At 34.8% G+C, this 27077-nt stretch overlaps 2 protein-coding genes across 4 annotated transcripts; one reads left to right on the forward strand and one right to left on the reverse strand.

Annotated features, from left to right (window-relative positions):
• Nucleotides 1–928: 928 nt before the first annotated feature.
• LOC114412144 (oxysterol-binding protein-related protein 2A-like) lies at nt 929–12280 on the forward strand. Of its 3 annotated transcripts, none has more exons than XR_003666594.1 (11): nt 929–1747; nt 3724–4083; nt 5802–5898; nt 6781–7223; nt 7977–8132; nt 8541–8708; nt 9105–9245; nt 9483–9710; nt 9788–9939; nt 11286–11476; nt 11635–12280. XR_003666594.1 is itself a non-coding variant. In XM_028375934.1 (11 exons), the coding sequence occupies exons 1-10, from the start codon at nt 1322–1324 to the stop codon at nt 11463–11465; spliced, it is 2313 nt and encodes a 770-aa protein (XP_028231735.1). In that variant the 5' UTR covers nt 929–1321; the 3' UTR covers nt 11466–11476; nt 11635–12280. The 3 variants fall into 3 exon arrangements, 2 of the variants coding, with proteins under 2 accessions (XP_028231735.1, XP_028231736.1); XM_028375934.1 differs by having other exon boundaries at nt 9826–9939; XM_028375935.1 differs by having other exon boundaries at nt 9826–9939; nt 11647–12280.
• Nucleotides 12281–15338: 3058 nt separating this feature from the next.
• On the reverse strand, nt 15339–25853 carry LOC114413822 (protein NRT1/ PTR FAMILY 6.3-like). Its single transcript, XM_028378348.1, has 3 exons — nt 25707–25853; nt 25403–25566; nt 15339–16247 (listed from the first exon to the last, which is right to left on the reverse strand). Exons 1-3 carry the CDS (start codon nt 25851–25853, stop codon nt 15437–15439), a joined length of 1122 nt encoding a protein of 373 aa, XP_028234149.1. The 3' UTR covers nt 15339–15436.
• Between the last annotated feature and the right edge of the window lie 1224 nt (nt 25854–27077).

The following is a 27077-nucleotide window of genomic DNA, read 5'->3' on the forward strand; positions in this document are numbered from 1 at the left end:
TTTCTTTTTAATAAATATCCTCTATACACTTGTTAACAGAACCTTCAAAATTTTGCTGTGAGAATGGAACTGAAAATTAACTATCAAGATTAGTTTCTTTCCGTCTTTTTTCCTCCAATTATTTTAAAAGCGTTACAGAACAATTACTAGTAAAAAAATACAAGAAAATTCTAAGTGATCATTGTAATTCATGTATGCAGCTTAGTAGCTTCAGCTGTAATAGTAATTCATAGTATATCACCATCAGTAAGATGGTGAGCTAAATTTAATCATTTAGTGAAATGTCCTTTATAAATTACTTCAATTTCAATTTGGTTCCAAGCACATCATTTTATGTCTTTCATCAGGATTCATGTTACACATGGAGACACATTTTCACTGCAATGGACATGAGACACATTTTCAAGCACGCCATCATTCTTTTCAGGTATAGATAAATAGCACTGAATGAGATTTTTCTAGGAAAAAAAAGAAGAAAAGCACACACAAGGGAAAGAAAAGAGAAATTTTTTCATGATTACGCAGTAAATAGCATTTATAACGCGCCCCAGTTCCCACTCATCGTCGTCAATTGCCACCCTGTCTCCCTTGCCTTCAAACTCGCTGCCTTCTCTTTCATTCACACCCCCTCGATATTTTACCGATAATTTGACGCCCCCCATCATCTCGCGAAAACTCCCCCTCCCTCAATATCTCCCCAAAAATTAAAAAGTAATCCAAAACGAATAATAATAATAAAAAAAAGAACAAAAACAATGGAGTGAAGGATAAGAAGCAGTAGTATCTTAAAACTGCAACAACTCAAACTGAAAGCTGGTTCTCCGCTTCAACAAAAAAAAAAAAAACTACTTAATTTAATTTAATTACCATTCTACCCAACCTTTATTGCTCTATATATCTATCCACACCTATCTCATTCTCCTGAACAAAATTTTACTCATTCACTTTTCCAACAAGCCTAACCAAACCAAAACCTCTTTTTTCTAAAACAAAACCCCTTTTTTACCTTTTTTATTTTTTAATTAAATAAATAAATTTATTATTTTCATTTTTCATATATTTAATCAATGCATCTTTCTCATTCCATTTCCACACCCCTCGCTAATAATTAGTCCTCCTTCTTCGATCTGCTTCTTTCTCAGTTTCAGAGCTCCTCGTCACTCTTAATAATCTCTTTCATTTTCTTCTTCTTCTTCTGAACCCTAAACTAAACCATTATCCAGCTCGTGTCGTTTTCAAAATGCAGTTTTTGTTCCAATGAAGAAGTGAAATAGTAGTAAGAAATAAGAGAGAGAAAGAGCGAGAGAGAAAGGTTTCGAAAATGCGAGTGAAGGAAATGCACCCGTTGTGCTGCATCTCGCTTGAGAGTCCGGGGATCGGGAGCGACTCGCCGGAGCCGGAGGCGGCGGCGTTGTCGAGGACGAGGAGTCTTCCGGCCGGCGGATCTGATGGCATTGCGCGGCGGGGATCGGAGGCCACGGTGGCCGGAGTTCTCTATAAGTGGACTAATTACGGCAAGGGATGGAGATCCCGCTGGTTCCTCCTCCGCAATGGCGTCCTCTCCTACGCCAAGATCCGCTGGCCGGAAAACCTCAACCTCCTCTCTCCGGTCGACGACGTCCGCCTCATCGGTGAAGTCACTGCCAACCGCCTCGCCAGAGAAGCCGCCTCCGCCGCCGCCACCGTGCGGCGGAAGAATCACAAACCTCCTTCCTCCTCCTCCTCCTCCGCCGTCGTCCATCTCAAGGTATGTACGACTGTCCAATTTTCATTATTAATGTTTTTAGTATTTATTTGTTTCCGTTATGATTATGGAAATTTACTAAGGTTTATCTTCGGTGCTGATCTGAATCACTCGTTATAGTGTGGGTCAGGTCTCGGTCTCGCTTTAAAGCAGTGTCGTGTTCACGTTTTTGGCGCTACCTCACTGCAACTTTCCTGTAGAGGCAACGTTTTTTTTCCTTTTATATTTTGAAAAACAATAATAATTACTATATATATAAACTTTTCGCGAGGATTTCATTTCATTTCATTGATTTCCGGGCATGAAAATTATGAACGCGATTGATTCAGATTTAGATTGTTCTTGTGGCTGTGTAAGTAAAAAGCGGTTGAAGAAAATCTGAAAGTGAGGCTTTGATGCCCGAGCGAGCAATAGCATGGAAACCTGCGGGTTTTTAAAACGTTTCGCATCTTTTTGTTTCGTTTTTTTCTTCTTCCTTTTCTCTTTTCTCTCTCATCTGGTTTTGTTTTCCTTTTCCTTTTCCATTTCAAAGTTTGCAATGTATGGAACTTTTTAAATCCTGATTTACAGCTTTAACTGGTTGTTAATGTGTAGTGGGTCACATCAACAGGTGGCCGCGGAGGGTAGGGATAGCCTACGATTATCCCTATGGCATTAACTTGCGGTCACGTCATGCCTCCTCCTCTCTCTGCCTTTTTCTTCATCCACCATTGGTTGAAATCAATCTGCCTCTGCACCACTCTGCATTAAAATTTCATTGCGTCATTTCGTTCTTCCTTGCTTCCACTTTTTCATCGCCACGCCATTTTTCTGCAAATCCCAACCTTTTCGATCTCTTCCAATTTCAAGCCTAAAAATTTACACCAAACTGGAAATCCCATTCCCACCAGTAACTTTCATTGATTTTTCCCTTTTTAACAGCGCCAATGGAAGGGTTTAAGCTGAAAAGACAAAAAAACAAATATTAACAGTGCGGTGATCTAAGAGAGGTGTAATTAGGGATCTTGGACTCTGTGTGTGTGTTTGTGCTTCTTCCAGGTGTGAGCTTCGTTGTAAATTGTAATGTCTCGACGTTACTTTAAAGAGGGGAAAAAACTGAAAAAGCATTTTCGGTTATTAGTTTTATATATATATATATATATATATAAAAGTGAAAACATATGGAAAGGTCCCTTTTTTGTCTTTGTCAACAGAAATATGTTTACGTAGGACTTGCCACCATGGTGGTGGGGTATCTTCAGTTCAATATATATATATATAATTTTTTTTTTATCTTTGAAAATGTGTGCTGGTCCTGCTACTGTTCAAGGTCAACATTCAAGAGCCAGTGTTGTTCTCCCCGGATAAAAGGAAAAAAACAAAAGGAAGTTGGAGATAGTAAGTTTTGGTTTTTTACATCATTACCTTCTATCTCGAATCATATTCTAGTTTAGTAGTGAGAGTAGTAGCATCATGCCGTGATAGCCCAGTGAGGTAATTTCGTTTTCAAGCTTTTCTGTGTAAACTTAATTTGTCTTCTCAAGGTGGGCTCTCTTCCCCACTTGTGCTTCTCAAGGGACATGCTTAATAATAATCTTCCTCGCCTTCTGCTAGTTGATAGTTGCTGTTGCTGCTATGTTTCTTTGTACTCCAAACATTGTCTTGTAAATCAAAATTAAATTAAAAAATCTCATTTGTTATACGTCATTGGTATTTCAGGTTCTGTTATAAATTCTATTTATATATATATATATATATATATATATATATATATTAAAATAGAAAAAAAGTTATATAATGATTGTGTAAATTTTTTGATATAGTTATTGAATTATATACGTAATATACCTTTTAAAATAATTATATTAAAAAATTATATAAAAGATAATTTATTATTAAATGATAATATAAAATTATATATGCCATTAAATTTTTTTTTTCAGTAGAAAATAAAATTGGATTTAATAGATGAATAATGATACTTATTCATTGTTAAGCAGATCTCGTCATTCAGGGAGAGCAAGTCAGACGATAGACGGTTCTATATATTCACATCAACAAAGACTCTCCATCTGAGAACCGATTCGAGGAAGGACCGTGTGGCGTGGATACAAGCTTTGGTTTCAACCCGCGGATTGTACCCACTTCGACCACTCAGTGACCATCTCTCCCTCGCGCCAAATAATATATCTGTGTCAGCCGAGAGGCTTAAGAAACGCTTGCTTGAAGTGGGTAGCAGTGAGAGTCTTGTCAAGGATTGCGAGCAAATCATGCTCGCTGAGTTCTCCGAATTGCAAGAGCAACTTCAGATCCTATGTCAGGAACGAATGAATTTGCTTGATACAATAAGGCAGCTGGAGGTAAATTTCATTACCTGTGTTGTTTGTATGTTTTACCTTTGGAATACCTGTGACAATTTCTTTGTTTGCTTTATTTGAAAGCTTAGAACACTATTGCGTATTACTTCACTCCTCCCACGTACAACAACTCCTCCATTTCAAATTTGGTAGAATAACAGATGGAGATTCTCTAAATTATGAATTATACTACAATAAAATTCTTCCATTTAATTAATTTTCTAAAGTTTTTTTTTTTAAATTCTGTGGTGGGTGGGGACTTGGGTGGATCAATACTGAGCCAGCTTGACAAAACAATCACCGAAATTACTGTGTGTGTGACGAGACATTTATCTCTAATGCTTCAGTTTTTACTGTTTTAAACTTTGTTATATTTCCTGCTTTCGTTTCTTGGCTCCCCAAATTAATATTAAGTTGACTAATAACTTTAATATTTTTTTTTCTCCCAATTATCTTGTATGTAATAATATTTCTTATCATGGGTCTATCAAATGGTAAAATGCTTTTCCTTGTTTTTGTTCTTGCTCAATACCTATAATTGTACCTTGCAGTATGGAGATAGAGTTTTAACTTAATTGATTTTTTTCTCTAAAATTATTGGTGCTATTTTTTTTTTCCTGGACTGCTGCTTATTGAATATACTGAATTAGTGCAACATTACATTACATTATTGCTGTACTTTTCTAAGTTTGTAAAACATGTGGGCATATTGCTTAAGATATGTATCACTCTAGCTTCCTATAAAAAGATAAGCTATTCATGTATTGGTGCTGTTCAAACTTCAAACCTATGAAACATCAAACAGGGATATTAAATACAACAATGTCTAAAATATAAGGCATTGGGACCCTATATATATAAAACAAAAATTTAGATTTATTTATTTATTTACTTTCTAAAGTTGTTGTTTACAATTTTCATATCACAAATAGAATACTAAGAGGGGTCATTTGGCATTACAATCTTTACCAAAAAAAAAAAAAAAACCAAGACAACACGATGAATCTTATCTCTTGAAAGTTAAAACAACTGGTTAAATTATGTGATAATGAGCCTTACAAAAAATTACTAAGAGCTTCACTATATATATAAATTGACTTTTTTTTTAATAATAGGAGCATTTAAGAAGTGTCTAGCTAAGAATAAGTGTCAATTCACTCTCTTGTCCCATGTCCAAGCCTAGTTAGAAAGGTGTTTGAGATGAATTTTTTTTTTTTAATTGCAACACAACAAAGAGGTGTCTAACACATGTTCAAGGTGTGTTTGACAAATGTCGTGTCCTAATAGTGTCCAACATGACGAATCTCTATTTTGTAAGGGGTCCATGCTTTATAGGCTAAAACTAAAGTGGTTTTTTTTTTTTTGATAAGCACTAGGTTGATATGAACTAGGTCTAATTGCATATGTTACATCACATGATATGCTTGGTTCATTTGGTCAAGCACCTTGGCTGATCTGTTGGTTTTGATGGTATCGCATACTGATTCTCTCCCCCACCCAAAGAAAGATCATAATCATGAACCATGGTACTCATAATTGATTACCATTTGCACCCCCCTTATCATATTTATTCTTCTTCCTTGCTTTATATATATTTGAATTCTACTATCTTTTCTGTATTTTGTATCTGTCTGTCAGCATGTGTTTAGTTTCTAAATGTGCAACCTTCTGTTACTCTGTATGTGACTTACTAATCTAGTTTTGTTATTGATCTTGAACAGGCTGCTAATATTGAACCTGAGGCCACTGCCTTGCATGACAGTGAATACCAATTAACAAAGAATGAATTTTCAAGTCTAGGACGTGGAAAATATAGTGGTATTACTTTTATATGTCACTATATACTTCTCATTATAATTTATACATATGTTGTGACCTTTCTTTTTCTCATGTCATGTAATTAGCTTGTGCTAATATTTATATTTTAGAATCTTCTTTGTCTCGATAGTGATCATAGGAGCCTATAGTTCTGTGATATGAACATGAAGAATATTTCATATTGCTTACAAACTACTGTTTGGATTATGGAAAGTATTTTGCTAATTGTCATTAGAACAATGAATCTATGCTTTTCTATTTTTCTAACTTGCATAGTTTAAAATCCTTTTAGTGGATAATTTACTAGCATCTTCTTCACGATATTACTTCTAAACTCTACAAATTGATTCCTTTACATTTTTACTATCTTTTATATTCAAATTGGCATGAAATTATTATTTCAAAAGTCCAACTGATGGGCTATGATTGCTTATGCATTGCATCCTTTAGTTAATATTTTTTTGGATAAATTGTTTTGGTTGAATCAATTTCTTTTTTTTCTATCCTATGCATTGGTTAAGGGAATTAAAATAAAAAAATATTTATGAATGGGGAATTCAAAAGCCATTTATTGCTTTCTTTTGTAAGTACTTGAAAGCATTTAAAAGGATGTATTTAATGCCTTTAACCCATGCACCTGATGTACATGATGGAAAAATTGGATTAATTTTATGGTAGATCCGGGTTCACATCCCTATTCTTGTTGGTTTCTTCTGTTATAGGGTAGTTTATTCGTAAGGAAATTTACATATGAACTTGATGAACATAGTTATTTCAAATTTTGATGCATTAAAATGGAAAAAAAGGCAACAAAATTGTTTGATGTTATCTCTAATGATCATATGCAATGAACGTGTTTTCACATATATTTGTGGTTTTCAGAATGCAGTACTACTGAATCATCTGATGATATTGAGAAACAGGAGATGGAGGAAGTGTCAGATGAAGATGAAATCTCATATTATGACACTAAAGAGTATTTTACAGAACATGGTTTTAGGTGTGGGTCAACAGGAGATTTGGATTCAATGAACATGTCTGGGGAAGGTAACACACAGTGCATTGATTTGGAGAACAGTCTTGTTGGGAAGACGATCAATGATTTTGGGTACCCTCAGATAGCAAGGCGAAAGAAGCTTCCAGATCCTGTTGAGAAAGAGAAAGGCGTTAGTCTTTGGTCAATTATCAAAGACAATGTGGGCAAAGATCTAACACGAGTGTGTCTTCCTGTATACTTTAATGAGCCAATATCATCTCTTCAGAAATGTTTTGAGGACTTTGAGTACTCTTTTCTTCTGGATCGAGCTTATGAGTATGGAAAATCTGTAAGATATACATCTTGATCTTGATTGTGCTATTCTGTTCTCTTGCATTGTAAACAACACAAATTTCAAAGTAGTGTTGGTACATGTCCTTTTATTCTGTTATTGGTCGCTATCTGATAAATGGATTTTTCCCTTGGATATTTGCTGTCTCGATAGTTAGTACTGAATGTATGTACTGTCCTTCAACTTGCAATGCTTTGTAATCATTTGATTGGTAATATTGATAGATTTATGTCTAATTTTCTTGAAAGGTCTGCTTCATGCTGTTAATTTGTGAGTTTTCTATGAGTGCAACTATTTAAACATTATTGTTTTAATGGGAAAATAATAATTGTGGCCAAACATGTCCTATTTGTTTTTGGTTTGTATTGAGTTGTACTATTTGGTGAATTTCATTTTCCCCAACTTAAAGAAGAGAAGGGGGGGGGGGGGGGGGGGGCGGAAGAATAATAATATTTACTGATTTAATGACTCCAATTAAACTCCATTGAATAACTTTTTGAAACAAAACAGTACCTCAATAATTTAAAAGGATAATAATCTTGATCAATTGCCTCATAGGCAACTGATGCATTTGTATATACAGTGATCTCTTCTCAGATGAATCCGAGGAATTTTTTGAGGGAGAGACCTGTATTAATCATTTGGCTACATTTAATTATTTTTTATTTAGCCTCCTATAGTTCAGTTGAAAGATGACATTGTTTAATGCTATTGAATGTGGCAGTTCAAACCTTTGAGTTTTATTTTCAGGGAAACAGTCTCCTTCGGGCACTGAATGTTGCTGCCTTTGCAATTTCTGGATATGCATCATCTGAAGGTCGTCATTGTAAACCCTTTAATCCATTGTTAGGGGAAACTTACGAAGCTCATTTTCCTGACAAAGAAGTTCGCTTCTTTTCTGAGAAGGTTAGTTCCTTATGATTTAATGATGCAGAGAATTGGCCAAGAAACAGGATGTTATGCTGCAGTGTATTTAACTTGGGCTAAAGATGTGATAACATACATGGCTTATTTTCTAGTTTTGGTTTGAATATCTATAACTCAACCTTCACTTGAAATTTCCAACAAATTTAGTTTCATATAAAACATTTTTCATTTACAAACTTTGAAATGAACAGAATGCAACGTAACTTGTTAACTGATATTGAGAAATGGGACGAAAGTGAAGAGAATAACTGAACTATGGTTTTGTTATGCTAATGTTATGTCATTCTTTTGGTGGGGTTTTACTGTTTTCTCAAACAATGTGCAGGTAAGACAATTAACCTGCCAATATTTACTGTTTTCTCAAACAACTGATTATGTGTGAAACAGGTGAGTCACCATCCAACTGTCGTTGCCTGCCACTGTGAAGGTAGAGGTTGGAAATTTTGGGCTGACAGTAACATTCGGTCAAAGTTTTGGGGAAGGTCAATTCAGCTTGACCCAGTGGGAGTTCTGACCCTAGAGTTTGATGATGGTGAAATATTTCAGTGGAGCAAGGTATAAATCGTGAAACGACTGTTTGCATGGACAATGTATACTGTCCAGTGCTTGTGACTTACTTCCTCCGTTTTTTTTTTACAAGAAAAAGAAAATCAATTTTTTTTATTAAATATAAGCAAAACTTAATTGTTTTTATGTTATTTAATATGAGATTAATATTAAAATATCCTTCATTTAATAGGAAATTTATGTTTAATACCAAATTTTAATGAATGATAGTTTAAAAAATATATATTTGTTTTTTAACTAAAAATAAGACAATTTAATAAGTGTAAAATCAAATTTTTTTCTTATAAAAGAAAACGGAGGGAATAGCTTTCTAAGCTTCATATTATAAGTATTTATATTAAATTCTAAATAATTGTTAATTGTAATCCTTTTGTTTTCTCCTAGGTCACGACTACAATTTATAATCTTATCCTTGGCAAAATATATTGTGATCATCATGGGAACATGGACATCCGAGGTAATCGTCAATATTCGTGCAGACTCCAGTTCAAAGAACAGGCGATTCTTGATCGAAACCCTCACCAGGTAGGAGTGTTCTAATAATATTTAGCAACAATGGCTTTGTCCTATTAAGCCTGATGTATTATTTCAAGTTAATTTACTAACCCAGCCTGTCCTTTAGTTTAGGTTGGTTCGTCTGAAATTTTAAATTTCTTGTCTTTTGCCCGCACGTGGTCCCACTCAAAATATCTGAAGGAATCTTATCTTCTGTGTTTTTTACATACCAAATTGTTCATTAGAATGTGCTGTATGTCTAATTAGGTACATGGCTTTGTTGAAGATGTAATGGGAAAAAAGGTTGCCACATTATTTGGCAAGTGGGATGACAGCATTTATTATGTTAATGGCGAAGTTAATGTGAAGCCAAAAGATTTCACTATGTCAGACACAAACTTGCTGTGGAAAAGGACTAAGCCACCTTCTAATCTCACCCGCTACAATTTGACATCATTTGCCATCACACTCAATGAGCTTACTCCCGGGCTAAAGGTATAATGATGTATTAAATCATTATTCGATGTGCGTTTTCTTTTTTCTTCTTATGCATCTCTAATTCTTTGTTATAGCCTTTTCTGATCCCGGGTAATTTGATCACGGATTAAAGGAGAAGCTTCCACCCACGGATTCCAGGCTGAGACCAGATCAGCGGCATCTAGAGAATGGGGAATACGAGAAGGCTAATATGGAAAAACAAAGGTTGGAAAAGAGGCAAAGAATGGTATGTTTGAACTCTTCCATGGTTTGTTCGAGAAACGTGCATTCTATCTCTTCTTTTGGATTCTTGTTTGACCATGTGCTTGTGAATTTCTTAACTGTATACGCTAAGCATAATATTCACTTGGCAAAATATTGATTTTAGTTCCCGTAAATATAATCAATTTTTGTTTTAATCTTTCAATTTTTATCGTTGGCTTTGTGTCTCGTGTTTTTGTTTTAAATGTTTCCATTCATTGCTTATGTATGCATTTACACAATAGTAGACATGTTACATCATAACCCATTTTAGAATGGTTGATGACATGGCATGACATGACTAAATACTTGTTCCATCACCATTAAGCAGTGATAATGATTTATTTTTCCTTTGTTTACGAGAATTAAAATTAATATTTTCTCCATCTTCTAACTATCGTATAAGAAAAAAAATAATTTCAAAATAAGTTTTATTTTAATTTTTCAATATAATATCATTCATTTTTTTATATCAATATTTCTAATAATTTTAATTTTAATTTTTTAATTTAATATTAATAATAAGATTAATTTCGTAAAATTACTACTTACTTTTATTCATCTATTTTTTTTCTTGGTCTCTATATATAAAAAAAAATCTTAGAACGAAACGAAATCGAGGGAGTAATATTTTCTTGAAAGACATACTAAATTTGATTTAAACATATTTATATAATCTTCATGTTTGGTGGCTATTTTTATGAGTAATTTATGGAGTATAAACTTTTGTGAGATTTGCTAATAAACAAGCTCTTGTTTTTTTAGAATTACATTAACAAATTATAACTATGTAATTTTCTTAGTAGATCATAAGTGTTTGTTACCATATTCATGAAAAAGCAAGTAGGTGTACATTAGCATCTACAATTTGCTAATACATTTTTTAGGACTATATTATTAAATTATAACTTTAGTAAGAGTTATAAAATCAACTTGATAATTGAAAAAAAAATATTTAAGAAAAAAGAGAAAGAAGATAAGGGAAGAAGTCGATGGTTTGAATTCTCTACTATCATTCTAATAAAAACTAATAATTATCATTTAAAATTATAACTTAGTTTCCTTAAAGCATAGTAAAGGTGTAACCAGATAACATACTTAAAAAAAAAACACTGAATGTATATTAAATTATTTTTTAATTCCTCTAGTATGAAAATTGTGCATTTTGGTATCTCAACTTTTATTTTTAAGCTAATGCATGTCTTATGATCATTGAAGATTTCACTTTTTAACAATAAGTAAAGTTTTTTCCATTATACTGTTAACTGATGGTCATTGAGTCATTTAATTTCGTTAACCTATATTTTGATGATCATCATGCTTCTCATACAGTCAAGGAAAATGCAAGAAAATGGATGGCAGCCTAGGTGGTTCCACAGACAGAGTGAAAATGGAACGTTCCGATATACTGGCGGGTATTGGGAAGCGAGAGCTCAAGGAAGATGGAATGGATGCCCAAATATCTTCGGTGAAATTCATGAAGGCAATTTTGATCCTTTAGGTGCATCTTGATGTTAGTTCAGGTAACATTTACATCTATTCCAAAAGATGTTCGATACTATTATCTATACACCTTATACCCTGCATGCATGTGAGGGACATGTATATCTCAGCCTCTCAGGTCCACCAAATGACGTTCATATGGAGATGATGACATGTTAATACTGTTGCTGTGTTGCAGATAATGATAATGATAATGATAATGAATGCAAATTACTATGTGGAGGGTTTATCTTGAACCTTCTTGCATGGAGGCAACTTGTTTTACTGAATCGAAGGGGAGAGTACTCTTTAAACGAGGCTCGTTGAAGTTCTGGTTGGGCAGGTTTGTGGATTGTCCTTGTGTTACGACTTTGACAACAAAAAACAAGGAGAGTGATAACATATATCACTTGATGCGATTCTATGTGAAAGTTTCTTTTTGAATTTAAATGATTTTAGTCGCCTGCCGCTGGTGAAAGTTGTAATTAACCTAATATGGAACAAGCTTTGCACGTACACAGGTCTTCTGCAGAGAGCTGTGGTCTACTGGGAATATCAAACAAACTGAGGCTGTTACTTCATCTAGATGAAAATATATTTGAGCAAAGATTTCAGCTTAGCAACACTTGTTAGATTAGGTTGTCTAGATTGTAAGCTTTTTTTCCCATTTAAATTTTGTTAGTATGTAATTATTTGGGGGTATTAGCCTATGTAAGATTCTCTCCGTTGATCCTGATATTCTTGAAAAAGCTACTGACTTGGCCGAAAGGCTATCAATTTGTTTCATATTTGTTTTCGTTTTCTAATTAATAAATTGATAAATAGACAAGATGTGTTTTCTCCCATGAAATGTACCACTACTTTCTTTCACGTGCAAAACCTTTAACTCCCTTCCTCTATAAGAAGAATATGTCTTAGGTTTATTATATAGATTAAGAAAAATTATAATACTCCCTTCTAAAATTAACCTTATAATTAATTTACAACATTCTAAAACTATTATTAATGGTATAAATAAAAAATATCAAAATTATATTAAAAAGTTCACATTCGAGCATGTATGTAAAAGGGGATTTTATGTTTGGAAAAAAAAATCACATAAATAATGAAGATTAGAAGATATAGGCACACACAAATATAACAAAAAATAACGAAAGATATAAATTAAACGTGACTCGTCACTCGCACCTCTCTAGTCTACATTCATACAACATTTTAAAGAGTATTCATTATTTCAAACATGATTAGTAGTTTTTTGAACAAACTTCAGAATTGAAAACACTTTCCATTATGACTTCCTTTCGCTCACACTCACTTGGTGGTGATCACTTCGGGTTGTGGTATTTTTTCAATTTGTATGACCTTTATGATAATAAGATTTTTCAAGAGTCAAAATATATCCATCAACCCTTGGAACACACCTTCAATTTCCACCCACTCACATAATATTTTGGAATTTTTTTTATTGTTTTTTAATCTCCCAACAATTCATCTCTCAATTAAAATGTTCAAACCACTTGGTTATCATCTTCACTTTTTTTTTTCACAGCATGCTTTCACTCCAAAAAAATTGGTATGCTCCCTACTATACTTCTGATCTCAATATTTCTAAGTATTGAATGATACTCTTCATGTACTTGTATCATTGATAGCTATTAGGACATGCTACTTAACTTCCATATAACTAAGAAGACTTTTGACACAAGAATTTTCACATGAATCCACTGTTACTCTCATATAACTAAGAAGACTTTTGACACAAGAATTTTCACATGAATCCACTGTTACCTTCATCAAACTTTAGTATGGTTTGACCGGTCACTTGTTCCGTGCAAGTCAACTTTGATATCAATGTTAGGGAAATCCCATTTATGTACAATAATGAAGATCAAAGAATCTGAGCACACACCCATCACAAATGAAAATAGTGAAAGAAAATATTAAACGTGGTTTGAACATGTCAAACATTTTGTTAAAATGTGTGAAAATTAAACATATGATAGTAAAATGTAAGAAAAATTTGGATGATAAAATTCATAAAATGATAATAGTTGGATGGTAAAATGTACAATTAAATCTAATTCTTTTCCCAAAATTTGAGCTCTTGTGTACTTACCATCACTGAATTCGTAAGCATTTTATGTAATTATTTTTTTGAGAAAAATTTAGGAGAAGGGAATGATTCCCCAAGCCAAAATAGGAAAAGCTTTCGGAATAAAAAAATACTTATAAAGAAAAGAGAAATTACATTTATCTCACAAATAAATTATCTATTTAGTCCTTAATTAGAATATTACCCTCTCTCCTAAATAGTTCTTAAAAGTAATGAAATTTTATAAATAGTCCTAAAATATTGAAAATCTCTAAACTTAGCTCCCGCATTAATGTAGTTACTTACATTGAGAGACTAATTTGAAGGATTATGTAACATTATTTACTAAAACAAGGGGGTAATACTTTAAAATTAAAATGATAAATTATTCTTTTATCTCATTCTAAAGATATGAGCAAGGGTTCAAACTTGAACATGGCATATGTGAGACGTTGTCTTACTTTATAAGGATGAACCCTTTAAACTTATCTTTTTTATGTAACTTTATTTTTGAAAAATGGGCCTTTTAGTTTTTCTTTTTAATGAATAAGAGGACTAATTCCCAAAAAAAGAAGAAACCAGATACATTTCCTATGGGGCAAACCGGCAAAGTAACTCCTAACAACTATAACAGTAACAAGTCATGCTTAAGCACATATACACATCTCACTAGAGTGGAGTCTGGAGGGTTATGAAGGTGATGAAGACCTGAAGGAGAGGAATGTGCATATATAAGAAAGCCAATCTGCTCCTTACGTGTGAGGTTTTTTTTTTATCTGGCTTCCCCGTGTCCGGCACACTTTCTCAATGTATTTGGATCGCCGACTAATTAAGAGATACCAAACCTAGCTATTTGCAAAAATAAAAAATTGTGGGTTATGTTCAATTGAATGTTCCTCCAAACACACCCTTAGTTACTTTTTATCAATATATTATTTAAAGCTACTCAAACGTGATTGTAAAAAAATGTCAACAATGAATGTTGATTATTATTATAAATCGTTAAAATTAAGAAAAATAAATATTTATGACCTTTTTAAAATAACTATTTAGTCACTCTTTTTAATTTTAATATAATTTACTATTTTCAAGAGAAAAGACTCATTATTATGAAAAATTTAAACAACGAATATTAACTATTATTAATGAATAATATTAAGAAAATAAATATATTTACTTTAAGTAATCAATAAATTTTAACTTTAATTGAATTAATTTAGTATTCTCACGTTCTTAAAATGGAAAACATCTAATTATTACGAAAAATTTGGACAATTAATATTGATTATTATTTAAACGGTTAATATCAGTTAACAAAAAAATATGTATAATTTTTCACATGCTAATATAATACCTAGGAATACTATCGTTAAATAATAGTTACTTGAACTTCCATTAAATAAATAATGAATGAATAAATATATCACATAATGATAGAGATAACAAAAAATAATTTTTACATTTTGAGAAATAAAAAATTATAATAATTAAAATTAAAATTTAAAACTCATTTCAGAGAAATTAAAAATTTATCTCTTTTTTTATCATTCATCTTTCAACCACTAAGAAGGAAAACACTTGTTTATTACTTGATTAGTTGATTTCCCATAAACTTTTTCTTAATATCATATAGCACTTCCTATACTTTTCGTTAAATGTGATCAAAGTAATTATGTTTTTCATATTGATTAATTTAGCCCTTAAACTTTGGAAAATATATAAATTTAATCACTTTTCTCTACGAATTCATCATTTTTTTAAAAGTTAGAAGAGACTAAATTCAGGTATTTTCTTAATATTTGAAAGCCAAATTCTACAATATGAAAATACATTAACCTTAACAATGTTTCACATAAATTATTAACACATTTTTTTTCTTCTTCTTCTTCCAAGAGTAAAGTACTAAAACCTAAGCATGGCAAGCAGTGTCGGTTTCCACCAACTCAATGCCTGCCTCAGCGAGCCTCTTGTCCTTGTACACATACCCCTTAGCACAAAACAAGTACGCCACCAAATTCACACCACTCAACAGAGCCAATAGCCAGTAGAAGTGATGCAATCTCCCATGGTTAAGATTGTCCGCGAGCCACGGCTCGCGGTGGCGGGTGGCTTTGTGCACCAAAGTCACCAACAAAGAACTAAGAAAAAACCCTAACGACAACGTGCTCAAGAACAAACCCGTGCTCATGGTCTTCATCCCTCTAGGGCATTCCCTCAGGAAGAAATCTAGTTGCCCTATGTACGTAAATGCCTCCCCCGACCCCACAAAGAAGAACTGTGCCATTCTTAGGCGTTTTATTTCAATGAGTGCTGCTGACACCATGGCGAAGATTGAGAACACTAACCCTACCCCAATGCGTTGCAGAGGGGTGAGCCCTTGTGGGTTGTGTGAGATTTTTTTGGCTATGGGGGTGATGACGCGGTCGTAGATGGGAACCGTTAGGAGGACGCTTCCGACGAAGAAGACGGTGAGCGACGCGGCGGGGATTTGGAAGGAGTTTCCGATGCGGCGGTCCATGGTGGTGGCTTGTTGGACTGAGAATGTGGTCATTTGGGCGTAGACTGTCCAGAACATGATGGTGGTGGCCCACACCGGGAGAATTCTTTGCACCATTTTGACCTCTTCCACGTCGGTTAGGGTTGAGAGATACCAATTCCTCTGCATTGTGATTTCTTCGCCGTCCATTTTTGGGTCCTTGATCGCTGCCTTGTCTAAGAAGCTGTTCTTCAACAAAGTTTGAAATTGATTAATTCTTGAACCAAATCAATAACAATAATAGTAAGTTAAGTATATACTGATATTTCCTAATTTGTCATATTATACAAACTGTTGCTGATATATATATATATATAGGAAAAAAAATACATAAACAAGTCATATCATTTTATGTATAATAGTGAGGAATTATAGGACAAAAAAAATCCGCTTGGTTTCAAACTTGTACAACTCAAAAGTCATGATTTTATTTGGTTTACACAATTAATAAATTATTCTGAAAATATAAAAGAAGATAAAAAGTACGAGATTATATAAAAAAAATATAAGAGTATCCTCTGGTGTTAAGGGGATTGGATAGATAGAGGACATAATGTAATATTTTTCAAATAATTAAAATAGAAAAAATAGAAGGATAAAGAGTGTTATTGTAATATTTTAAAATCATTAAAATAGAAAAAATAGGAAGTTTTAATTTTTATGTAATCTTATGAAACTTGAAAGAGCTAGAAGGATATACATAGACTAGAATAAATAAGAAAGTCACTTGGTCTAGTTTGCTAAATGATATAATTTTGCAGATTGAGTTTTTCAGTTGCAGGCTTGCAGCTCACATAGTTATAATTGCCCTATGATGAGTTGATGGTAAATGTCCACAACCAATAGTGTACCTAGGATCCTAAGTCTCAGTAGGAATAAATTATAAAAATTGAAACCAGATGATTCAAATATTTAAATATAAAAAATAAATACAAAGATATATAATTTTACTTATATTTTTTTGTAAAAACAATTACTAGTGAATTTAAAAAAAAAAAAGAGGAGTACAAGTGCACGCAGAACATAGTGTAAGTCCGCCACTGTCCACGACATTCTTTTTATTGATCTGAATCCACATTAAGTATTAAAGTTTTAGAGATTATCGTGAGTGCAACTGCTACTTGAAACCATGTGTGGATGAATAATTAAGTTTTTGGAAGCTAGCAAAAAAAAAAAAAAATTTGTGAGAGAAAGTTTGCATGTATATATAGGGTGCGACAGCCAAAGAATCTTTTCTTAAATTAGAAAGAGTTTTCTATTAGTTGTTCTTGTATGTGCACTGCAGTAGATCGATCAAGAATGCAATTACCAATTTACAACCAATATTGTAGGGCGTATACGTACACAAGCCACAAAGTTTGTTTTTGGTTAAAGACAAAAACCACGTACAAAGCTATGTCCGTGATAGAGGTAGCTGTGGCAAAGTGAGACAAAGGTGATGATGGGGCATATTTATAAAGAGAGAATAAATAGCTATAAAGTGGTATGAAGCAGGACAAATTGGGCGTGAGAGACAGCCTTTGCCACTGCTACATGTTCCCCTTCGCCTCGTGATTCCTCTCAGTTTTATTAGTCTTTTTAGAAATTATATCCGGCTATATAATTCATTTTAGATTTTATAAGAGTATAACAAAAAGGAATACCAGAGCTGCCCATTGTGGAAAATAATACTCCATTAGAAAATGTTTCATGGACACTTCATCACTAATAAATATCTAGAGGAAAATAAGATAGAAAAAAAATTATACATAATACTAGCTAGTATAATGTAATAAAAAAGGAAAAAAAAATTAAGAAAACGTACTTCAAGGTGAGAGTATGTCCCTCTCAGTGAAGCAAAAAGACAAAAAAAAAATAGTTAGATTTAATTATATATTTTGTCTATTTAATTTATGATGTATATAATTTTAATTTCATAAGTTTTTAGAATAAATTAATTTATTATTTAAATGAGATTAATTCCTTCTTCAATTTTATTACTTAAAATATTTGGAATATTATTTTTCTACTGAAATAATAGTAGAAACGATGATACATTTAAAATTTAAAAATTAACAGTAATTTTTCTTATAAAATTTAAAGAATTTAGTAAAAATTGGGATTAAGATTTAAAGAAGAGAAAAATTTGAGTTTTTAATTATTTTAAGTAAAATTTGACATTTTTTTGGCGGACTTTAAGTAAATTTTTCTTAAAAAAGTATAATTGATTTAAGTTGTGAATATTTTATGTAGAAAATGAAAGTATTAAATAATAGAAAAGTGATAGAAAGACTTGATCGTAACCGTACATTAATTATATAATAAAAATTAAAAATTAATCAAGTCAAATTACCGAGAAAACAACTACATTTTAACTCAATAGAAAAAGCTTTATCTTATTTAGAAATCTTGCCTAACTAAATATAGGCAAGTGTGAGTCAATCAGTCAAATAAAAAAAGATACTTACTACGTTTCCCCCTTATTGAACAGATATTATATATAAACGGACAAACGGTGATATATCTTTCACCAAGGAATGAAGTAAATATATGAGAGATATTTAACAAGGATTTAATCACACTCGTGACATGTCTAACTTTGACTATTTGCTTTTAGTATATTATTTAAAGCAAACATGAAAGCCAGACATATCTTTACGTAATGTTAAACTTTCAGATCGTGGATGAAGTACATGACCAAAACAGTGAGCATAGGAACCGAAACAAGCTTAGTGACCGACTTTATGTTCCAATAATGAAGTGTTCAAGATCGACAATTTAGCACTTATTGAAAAGCTGAATTCCCACGATTAAATAATATGGGAGCCCACTCTCGAAGATAATTAAGCTCACTACGTACCGTGCACCATTACCACTACTGCTACTCTCTCTCATCTACCTAGTCCTCAACCATGGAGATTTAACTATTGTTTCAATTATTTATATATTCCTCTCAAACTAAAAGACCTTCTAAATGTTTTAATGTATCCTAAAACCCCACGCAATGATAATCTTTTGTCTTAGCAACATCACAAGAGTTAGTTAGAATGGTTAGTTAGTTAGCTAGTATGGTTAGGTTTCTGTTGTAACCAACTATCAAGCATATTCCATCTTGTATAAATTCTCTGCTATCATTCAATAAAGCTTCGAGATGTTATTCTGATCATCTGATACATTCATGTTGCTCATTTATGCTATATGGCAATGAAGAGCTCTGCTGCGCACTCATCTTCTCTTTCATTCTCTTATCAAGTCTTGAATCATTCATCATGAATGAAACCACATTTAACAACATTGAAAGCTAACTATATCTGCATCCAAGTGAGAGCCCAGCCATTGCCCTCGTCTCTCCAGTTCTGCATGCAACAAACTATCATTCATGGAGTAGGTCTATGATCACTGCGTTAAGTGCCAAGAACAAACTGGAATTTGTGGATGGAAGCGTGCCTGAACCCTTGAAAACTGATAGAACGTATGGAGCGTGGCGTCGATGCAATAACATGGTTGTTTCTTGGATTGTTCATTCAGTTGCTACCTCTATCAGGCAAAGCGTGTTATGGATGGACAAAGCTGAGGAAATATGGCGTGATTTGAAGTCGCGATATTCACAGGGAGACCTTCTACGAATCTCCGATCTCCAACAGGAAGCATCAACGATGAAGCAAGGAGCACTCTCGGTCACGGAGTACTTTACCCGGCTACGAGTCATATGGGATGAAATCGAAAACTTTAGACCAGACCCAGCTTGTTCATGCAATATCAGGTGTTCCTGTTCCGTGCTCACCATTATCGCACAACGGAAGCTTGAAGATCGTGCCATGCAATTCTTGCGTGGTCTGAATGAGCAGTATGGAAACATCAGATCGCATGTGCTTCTTATGGATCCTCTACCTGCAATTTCAAAGATTTTTTCATATGTGGTGCAGCAAGAACGTCAACTATTAGGTAATGTTTCTTCGAACCTTAATCTAGAACCTAGAGATATATCCATCAATGCCGCAAAAGTTGTTTGTGATTTCTGCGGACGTACGGGTCACATGGAGAACGTCTGCTATAAGAAACACGGGATGTCACTCAACCATGATGGTAAGAACAGAAACAACAATGTGAGATATGGGAAAACGTGCACTCATTGTGGCAAGCTTGGACATACCATTGAAGTCTGCTACAAGAAACATGGGTACCCGCCGGGATACAAAGCTTTCAATGGAAGATCAAGCGTAAATAATGTGATAGCGGTAGAGGGGAAGGTCACAAATGATCAAGAACAACGTCATGAATCCCAAGAGATTATTAGCTTTTCTCCAGAGCAGTGCAAAGCCTTACTCGCTTTAATCCAACAGTCATCTGCATGAAGCACAGCTTCTAACCACCCACAAACTAAACAGGTTGCCTCCATATATTCTACTGATACAGTGACTAACCCAGGTATACCTTCTTCCCTTAGAACTCAAACATCTACCTCCTGGGTATTAGACTCAGGAGCCACAGATCACGTAACATGTTCCTTAAGTAACCTTCATTCTTTTAATCGAATCGAACCTATCATGGTGAAACTCCCAAACGGCCAGCATGTCTACGCCACCCATTCAGGGGTGGTGCATCTTTCGTCATTCATAACTTTACTAGATGTTCTCTATATACCCACATTTACCTTTAATCTAATCTCTATTTCCAAACTAGTATCCTCTACTAACTGCACTCTAATATTCTCTTCTACATCATGTACCTTGCAGGATACGAGCAATCGTGTGAAGATTGGTACAGTTGAAGTGAGACATGGCCTCTACCAACTCACGCCTGACCAAATAATTCCTAATACCATATGTTCCACTATCGTTCATCCTAAGTGTAATGTTGTTCCTATAGACCTTTGGCACTTTCGAATGGGTCATCCATCGTCTGAAAGACTACAATGTATGCAGTCCTACTACCCTATTTTGCGAAATAATAAGAGTTTTACATGCAATACCTGTCATTATGCAAAACACAGAAAACTACCCTTTCCTTCTAGCAAATCATATGTATTACATAGTTTTGATTTGTTGCATGTAGATATTTGGGGGCCGTGTTCGAAACCCTCCATGCATGGTCATCGATATTTTCTAACTATAGTTGATGATCACACGCGTTTCACATGGGTACATATCATGCATACAAAAGCTGAGACACGAAACATAATCATGAACTTCATTGCATCTGTTGAAACACAATTTGATAGTAAAGTCAAAATCATAAGAAGCGATAATGGCCCCGAGTTCCTCATGCATGATTTTTACGCTTCCAAAGGAATCATTCATCAAACGTCATGTGTCGAAACCCCTGAACAAAATGGGATCGTAGAACGTAAGCATCAGCATCTTCTTAATGTCACGTGTGCTCTTCTTTTTCAGGCAAGCTTACCACCTAGCTTTTGGGGTTATGCTTTGTCTCATGCTGCATATCTGATCAACTGCATACCCACTCCCTTTTTGCATAACATATCGCCTTATGAGAAACTTCATGGACACCCACGTGACATATCTAATCTTCGCGTGTTTGGCTGCTTGTGTTATATCAACACTCTTAAAGCACATCGTCAAAAGCTCGATCCCAGAGCGCATCCATGCATCTTCATTGGTTTTAAAACGCATACTAAGGGATATTTAGTCTACGATTTTCATTCGCATAGCATCAATTGTTCACGAAACGTCGTATTTTATGAGAATCATTTCCCACATTTCCCTGAAACATCATCTTTGAAATCCACTTTTACTATTCCAACTCCGGAGTCATTCTCCAGCGACCAATATGAACCACCAGTTGATACTATCATTACTATACCTAGAACCCAAAATGGTCCTACTCAAGATGAGCCTTCTTCTCCACACCTTCGTCAATCTACACGACAAAAACATGCACCAACTTATCTACAAGATTATCATCGAGGTCTCACTTCGTCTGCTACCAGTGCTTCCACTATTGCTCGTTATCCACTAAGCTCGGTCCTATCATACTCACGCCTTTCACCATCTCATCAACACTTTGTCATGACCATTTCCTCAAACATAGAACCTTCTTCCTATGCTAAAGCCTCTCGCCATGACTGCTGGATTAAGGCGATGCAGACTGAGTTACATGCTTTGCAGGAAAACAAAACTTGGACTCTCACCAACCTTCCTCCTCACAAAACTGCTATAGGCTGTCGCTGGGTGTACAAAATCAAATACCATGCTGATGGGTCCATCGAAAGATATAAAGCGCGCTTAGTTGCAAAAGGTTATACGCAGATGGAAGGTTTAGATTGCCTTGATACGTTCTCTCCAGTCGCGAAGCTTACCACTGTGCGTCTTCTACTGGCATTAGCTGCTCTTCATCAATGGCATCTGCGACAACTTGACGTTAATAATGCCTTCCTCCATGGAGAACTCGCTGAAGAAGTGTACATGCAAATTCCTCCGGGGCTTTCGATCAAGGACCCTAACCTCGTCTGTCGTCTTCAGCGCTCTTTGTATGGGCTGAAACAAGCTAGTAGGTAGTGGTTCACCAGGCTGTCGAGTTTTCTCATTTCCCATGGTTTTCGGCAATCCACTTCTGACCACTCTCTTTTCCTACGATTCACTAATAATGTAACCACAACTCTTTTGGTTTATGTTGATGACATCATCTTGACAGGTAACAGCATTGACGAAATTCAAAGCATTACTGCACTTCTTGATCAAACATTCAAAATAAAGGATCTAGGGAACTTGAAATTTTTTCTCGGGCTTGAAATTGCTCGTACTGCACAAGGTATTCATCTATGTCAGCGCAAATATACCCTGGACATTCTTGCTGACTCAGGTATGCTTGGTTGTCGTCCACATTCTACTCCAATGGACTACTCAACAAAGCTACAAGCTACGTCGGGAACACCTCTACCAGTAGAAACTTCTTCTTCTTATCGAAGACTAGTTGGGAGACTTATTTATCTCACCAACACACGTCCTGATATTACATACGCTGTTCAACAACTCAGTCAATACATGGCCAACCTTACTACCAGTCATCATCAAGCTGCATTTCGTATTTTACGCTACCTTAAGGGGACACCAGGATCAGGACTTTTCTTCGCAACCACAGGAACACATCAGCTTCAGGCTTTCAGCGATTCAGATTGGGCAGGGTGTCGGGATTCAAGACGCTCAATCACTGGGTTTTCTATATATTTCGGTTCTTCATTAATATCTTGGCAATCAAAGAAGCAATCTACGGTTTCCCGCAGTTCTTCAGAGGCTGAGTATCGTGCCCTAGCATCCACCACTTGTGAGTTGCAATGGTTAACGTACCTTCTTCAAGACTTTCGTGTTTCCTTTATACAACCAGCTACCCTCTACTGCGATAACCAATCAGCTATTCAAATCGCGAGCAACCCAGTGTTTCATGAACGTACGAAGCATATCGAAATCGATTGCCACATTGTTCGAAACAAAATCAATTCAGGACTCATCAAGCTTCTTCCTATTTCTTCCTCGAACCAACTCGCCGACATCTTCACCAAGGCTTTGTCTCCGGCAGTTTTTCAAGGTCTTTGCAACAAGCTGGGAATGATGAATATACATTCCCAACTTGCGGGGGGCTCTTAGCAGCATCACAAAAGTTAGTTAGAATGGTTAGTTAGTTAGCTAGTATGGTTAGGTTTCTGTTGTAACCAACTATAAGCATATTCCATCTTGTATAAATTCTCTGCTATCATTCAATAAAGCTTCGAGATGTTATTCTGATCATCTGATACATTCACGTTGCTCATTTCTGCTATATGGCTGAATTTACTTCTAATATTTTGTGCTTTTACTTCTAACGTTAGCTAAGATAAGATACACGAATCTCTCCATTCTTGGAAAGGCGATGATAGAATATATGCTCACTAGATTGACCACTAAAATTCCTTCCGTGTAAAAAAAACAAAAAGAAAATAGGTTATGCATTTATCATTCCAAAAATTAATTTTATATTATCATTTAAGTATAATTTATCATATGATAAATATATGATAAATTTATTTATTGAATTTCATAATAACTATTTTAAACATCACATCAATAATATATTTATAATCGAATAAAAATATAAAATTACTTTACATTTACGGTACATGACTATTAAACTAAAAAAAAAAATCCATTGTTGGTAAAAAAGATAGTTGCAAACTAACAGACAATCAGAATTTATTTATTATATGATCCTAAAAATAATAATTATTTTATCAGTTTAAAAATAATTATTATAAAAATTAATCAAATCAATATACATAAAAATTTGAGATTGGATAAAAGTGCATTATTATCCCTACATGAATTATTTATTTTTAAAAGAGAGAGGAATTAATGCTATATAATAAATTTTCATCTCATTAAATGATTTGTATTTAGTTATTTATAAATCACTTAGTAATTTACATTTTTCTTTCTTTCTCTCTTTAAATATCATATAGCGTTGGATGTTGATGAATTATTTTCCTTATACAAATTGAGAGTGACAAGATATTAACTGGATCCTGGACAATTCGGTACTTGAGTTAAAATCTTTATGGAAGACAACTCATATTTATAATATGAGCATATGGATATTTATTAAAGTGCATTGTTAAACAGTGAAATGATTACTTGAGGTGACACCAGCAGTACTGAGTCCACTGACGAAGAGTGTGTTATCATACTTAATTTTTGGGAATAGATTCAGATAATATAATGAGACATACTTAAATTTTGTCTATGTTCACGAAGAGTGTGTTAGTTAATAGTATAAAACATAGGAAAATTAAATAAATGAATGAATGAAAAATGACAAACTAAATGGAAAAACTATAAATATATTTTAATTTTATCTTAATGTATTAACTTTGTAAATAATTTTTTACATTATTATGATAAATTTTTTCATTTTTAATAAACTTAAATATATTTTTAGTGGCTCAAATTTAAGAGATATATCTTTTTTAGTTTTCCTAATTAAAATTTTCATTCTTATTTTATGAAATTTGTAAAATACTTTTTTTAGACCTTTTTGGCTATTTTTTACCGTTCAAGTGCATAATTTGTGACAAATTTTAATTATAGAAAGGGCTAATTTTATTTTTTTTGTAAATTTAAGAGATTAAAAATATAAATTTTAAATTGAGAGAGACTAAAAGAGATAACTTCAAACTTTACCGATTAAACGCATATTTAAACTTTTGTTTTATAATGATTTCTATAGAAATACTTCAGAGTTAGTTTTTGATTAGTTAAACTAAAATGTCTAAACACATTCAATTAATGATACGAGTGAATGAGTCATAGTGTGTGTGAAATATCATTAATTTCAGCTAAATAATTAGTATAACAAGGTGAGAAGCCATACCGAAACTGCTTGCTATGAGGCAACATCTGCTTGTTCTTTCTGAGACTTTCATCAGCCACATCATCCAAGTTGAACAACAAGGATGAATCAGAGGGCAATTCCAAGTGCCTCTTCCTCCAAGCCGCCACAAACACCATCGCAATCTGCGTCAAAGGGCTTCCCACCTGCACAGGAGATATAATGTTGGTTGAATGATTAAAAGAAATCGTAAATTTGATCCTTTTTATAAAAACTAACAAACTAATAATTAGGGTTTGTGGATAAAAAAATAAAAACCCTTCCCACCAGTCTCTTGTAGCGGTACCTCCTCGTGCTCGACAACAACACCAGAAGAGCCACCAGCATAGCACACTGTTAGCAATACACCAGACTTTATAATAGACCCCACAGCAGAACCCAACCCCGCAGAACCCAACCCCGCAGAACCCAACCCCACAGCAGAACCCAACATATCAGAAAGGCCCAAACGAGCAACCAAGCAACCAAATTACCTTCAGGATTATGAAGTCTGAAGTGGGAAGCATTCGCGCGCCAATATCCAAGCTCAACACCAAAAGCACCAACGAATCTGTTGCAACCATTTATAATAATAATAATTAGTAAATTGGAATATTGATAAAGTTGTTAGAGTTTGTTAGAAAAGCTGTTATTACAGAGTTGTATATAAGAAGGTTGCTGATATCAATGAAATACACAGAGAAATTTATCCCAATTCTTATCTCAGGAGGTACCTTGTCCTCGAAACAAGGAGTTGAGCATCCTCTGCTTCTATCAACTGGTCCGACCTGCCGTGCCATGGCCGACCATGGTACTCGCAAGACCACCACGGATAGGCTTGAGGACGCCATCTCTCGCCTTTCCATCCACCATTCTTCTCTTCTCGACAAGCACACTGACCTCGCCGATAAATACATGGACCTTTCCGGCAAGGTCGACGCCATCCTCGCCCAGCTCCACCAACTTAATTCCAACCACTCCCCCAACCCTTCCCCTTCCAGCGCTAGTACCCAGCCCTCTCACCGCAGTCCCGTCAAGCTGGACATCCCACGCTTCGATGGCCGCGACCCGCTTGGCTGGATATTCAAGATATCCCAGCTCTTTGACTATCAGAACACTCCGGAAGAGGAGCGCATCACTGTCGCCTCCTTCTACCTCGACGGCGCCGCCCTTAGCTGGTACCAGTGGATGTTCCGCAACGGATTCATCACTTCCTGGTCCGGGTTCTTGCAGGCTTTGGAGTCCCGTTTTGCTCCCACCCACTACGACGATCCGAAGGGGGCCCTCTTCAAGCTCTCTCAGCGAGGCACGGTCAATGAGTACCTCACCGAGTTCGAGCGCCTGGCCAACCGCGTTATTGGCCTTCCTCCACCTTTCTTGCTGAGCTGTTTCATCTCCGGGTTGTCACCGGAGATCCGTCGGGAGGTTCTCGCCCTTCAACCAATCTCCTTGCCCCAGGCTACGTCCCTCGCCAAGCTTCAGGAGGATAAGCTCCGCGACCGCCGTTTTCCCTCACGGCCTTACCCTTCCCTTTCCCACATTTCCTCCGCCCCCCACGCTCCCACACCCCCCCTTCGCCCTAAACCCCCTTTTATCCAACGTACCCCCGACGAAATCGCCCTCCGCCGTGAAAAGGGGCTTTGCTACAATTGCGATGAGAAGTGGAATTCTTCCCATC

The sequence above is a fragment of the Glycine soja genome, chromosome 5 (genome assembly GCF_004193775.1).
Source record: "Glycine soja cultivar W05 chromosome 5, ASM419377v2, whole genome shotgun sequence".
Taxonomy (NCBI): domain Eukaryota; kingdom Viridiplantae; phylum Streptophyta; class Magnoliopsida; order Fabales; family Fabaceae; genus Glycine; species Glycine soja.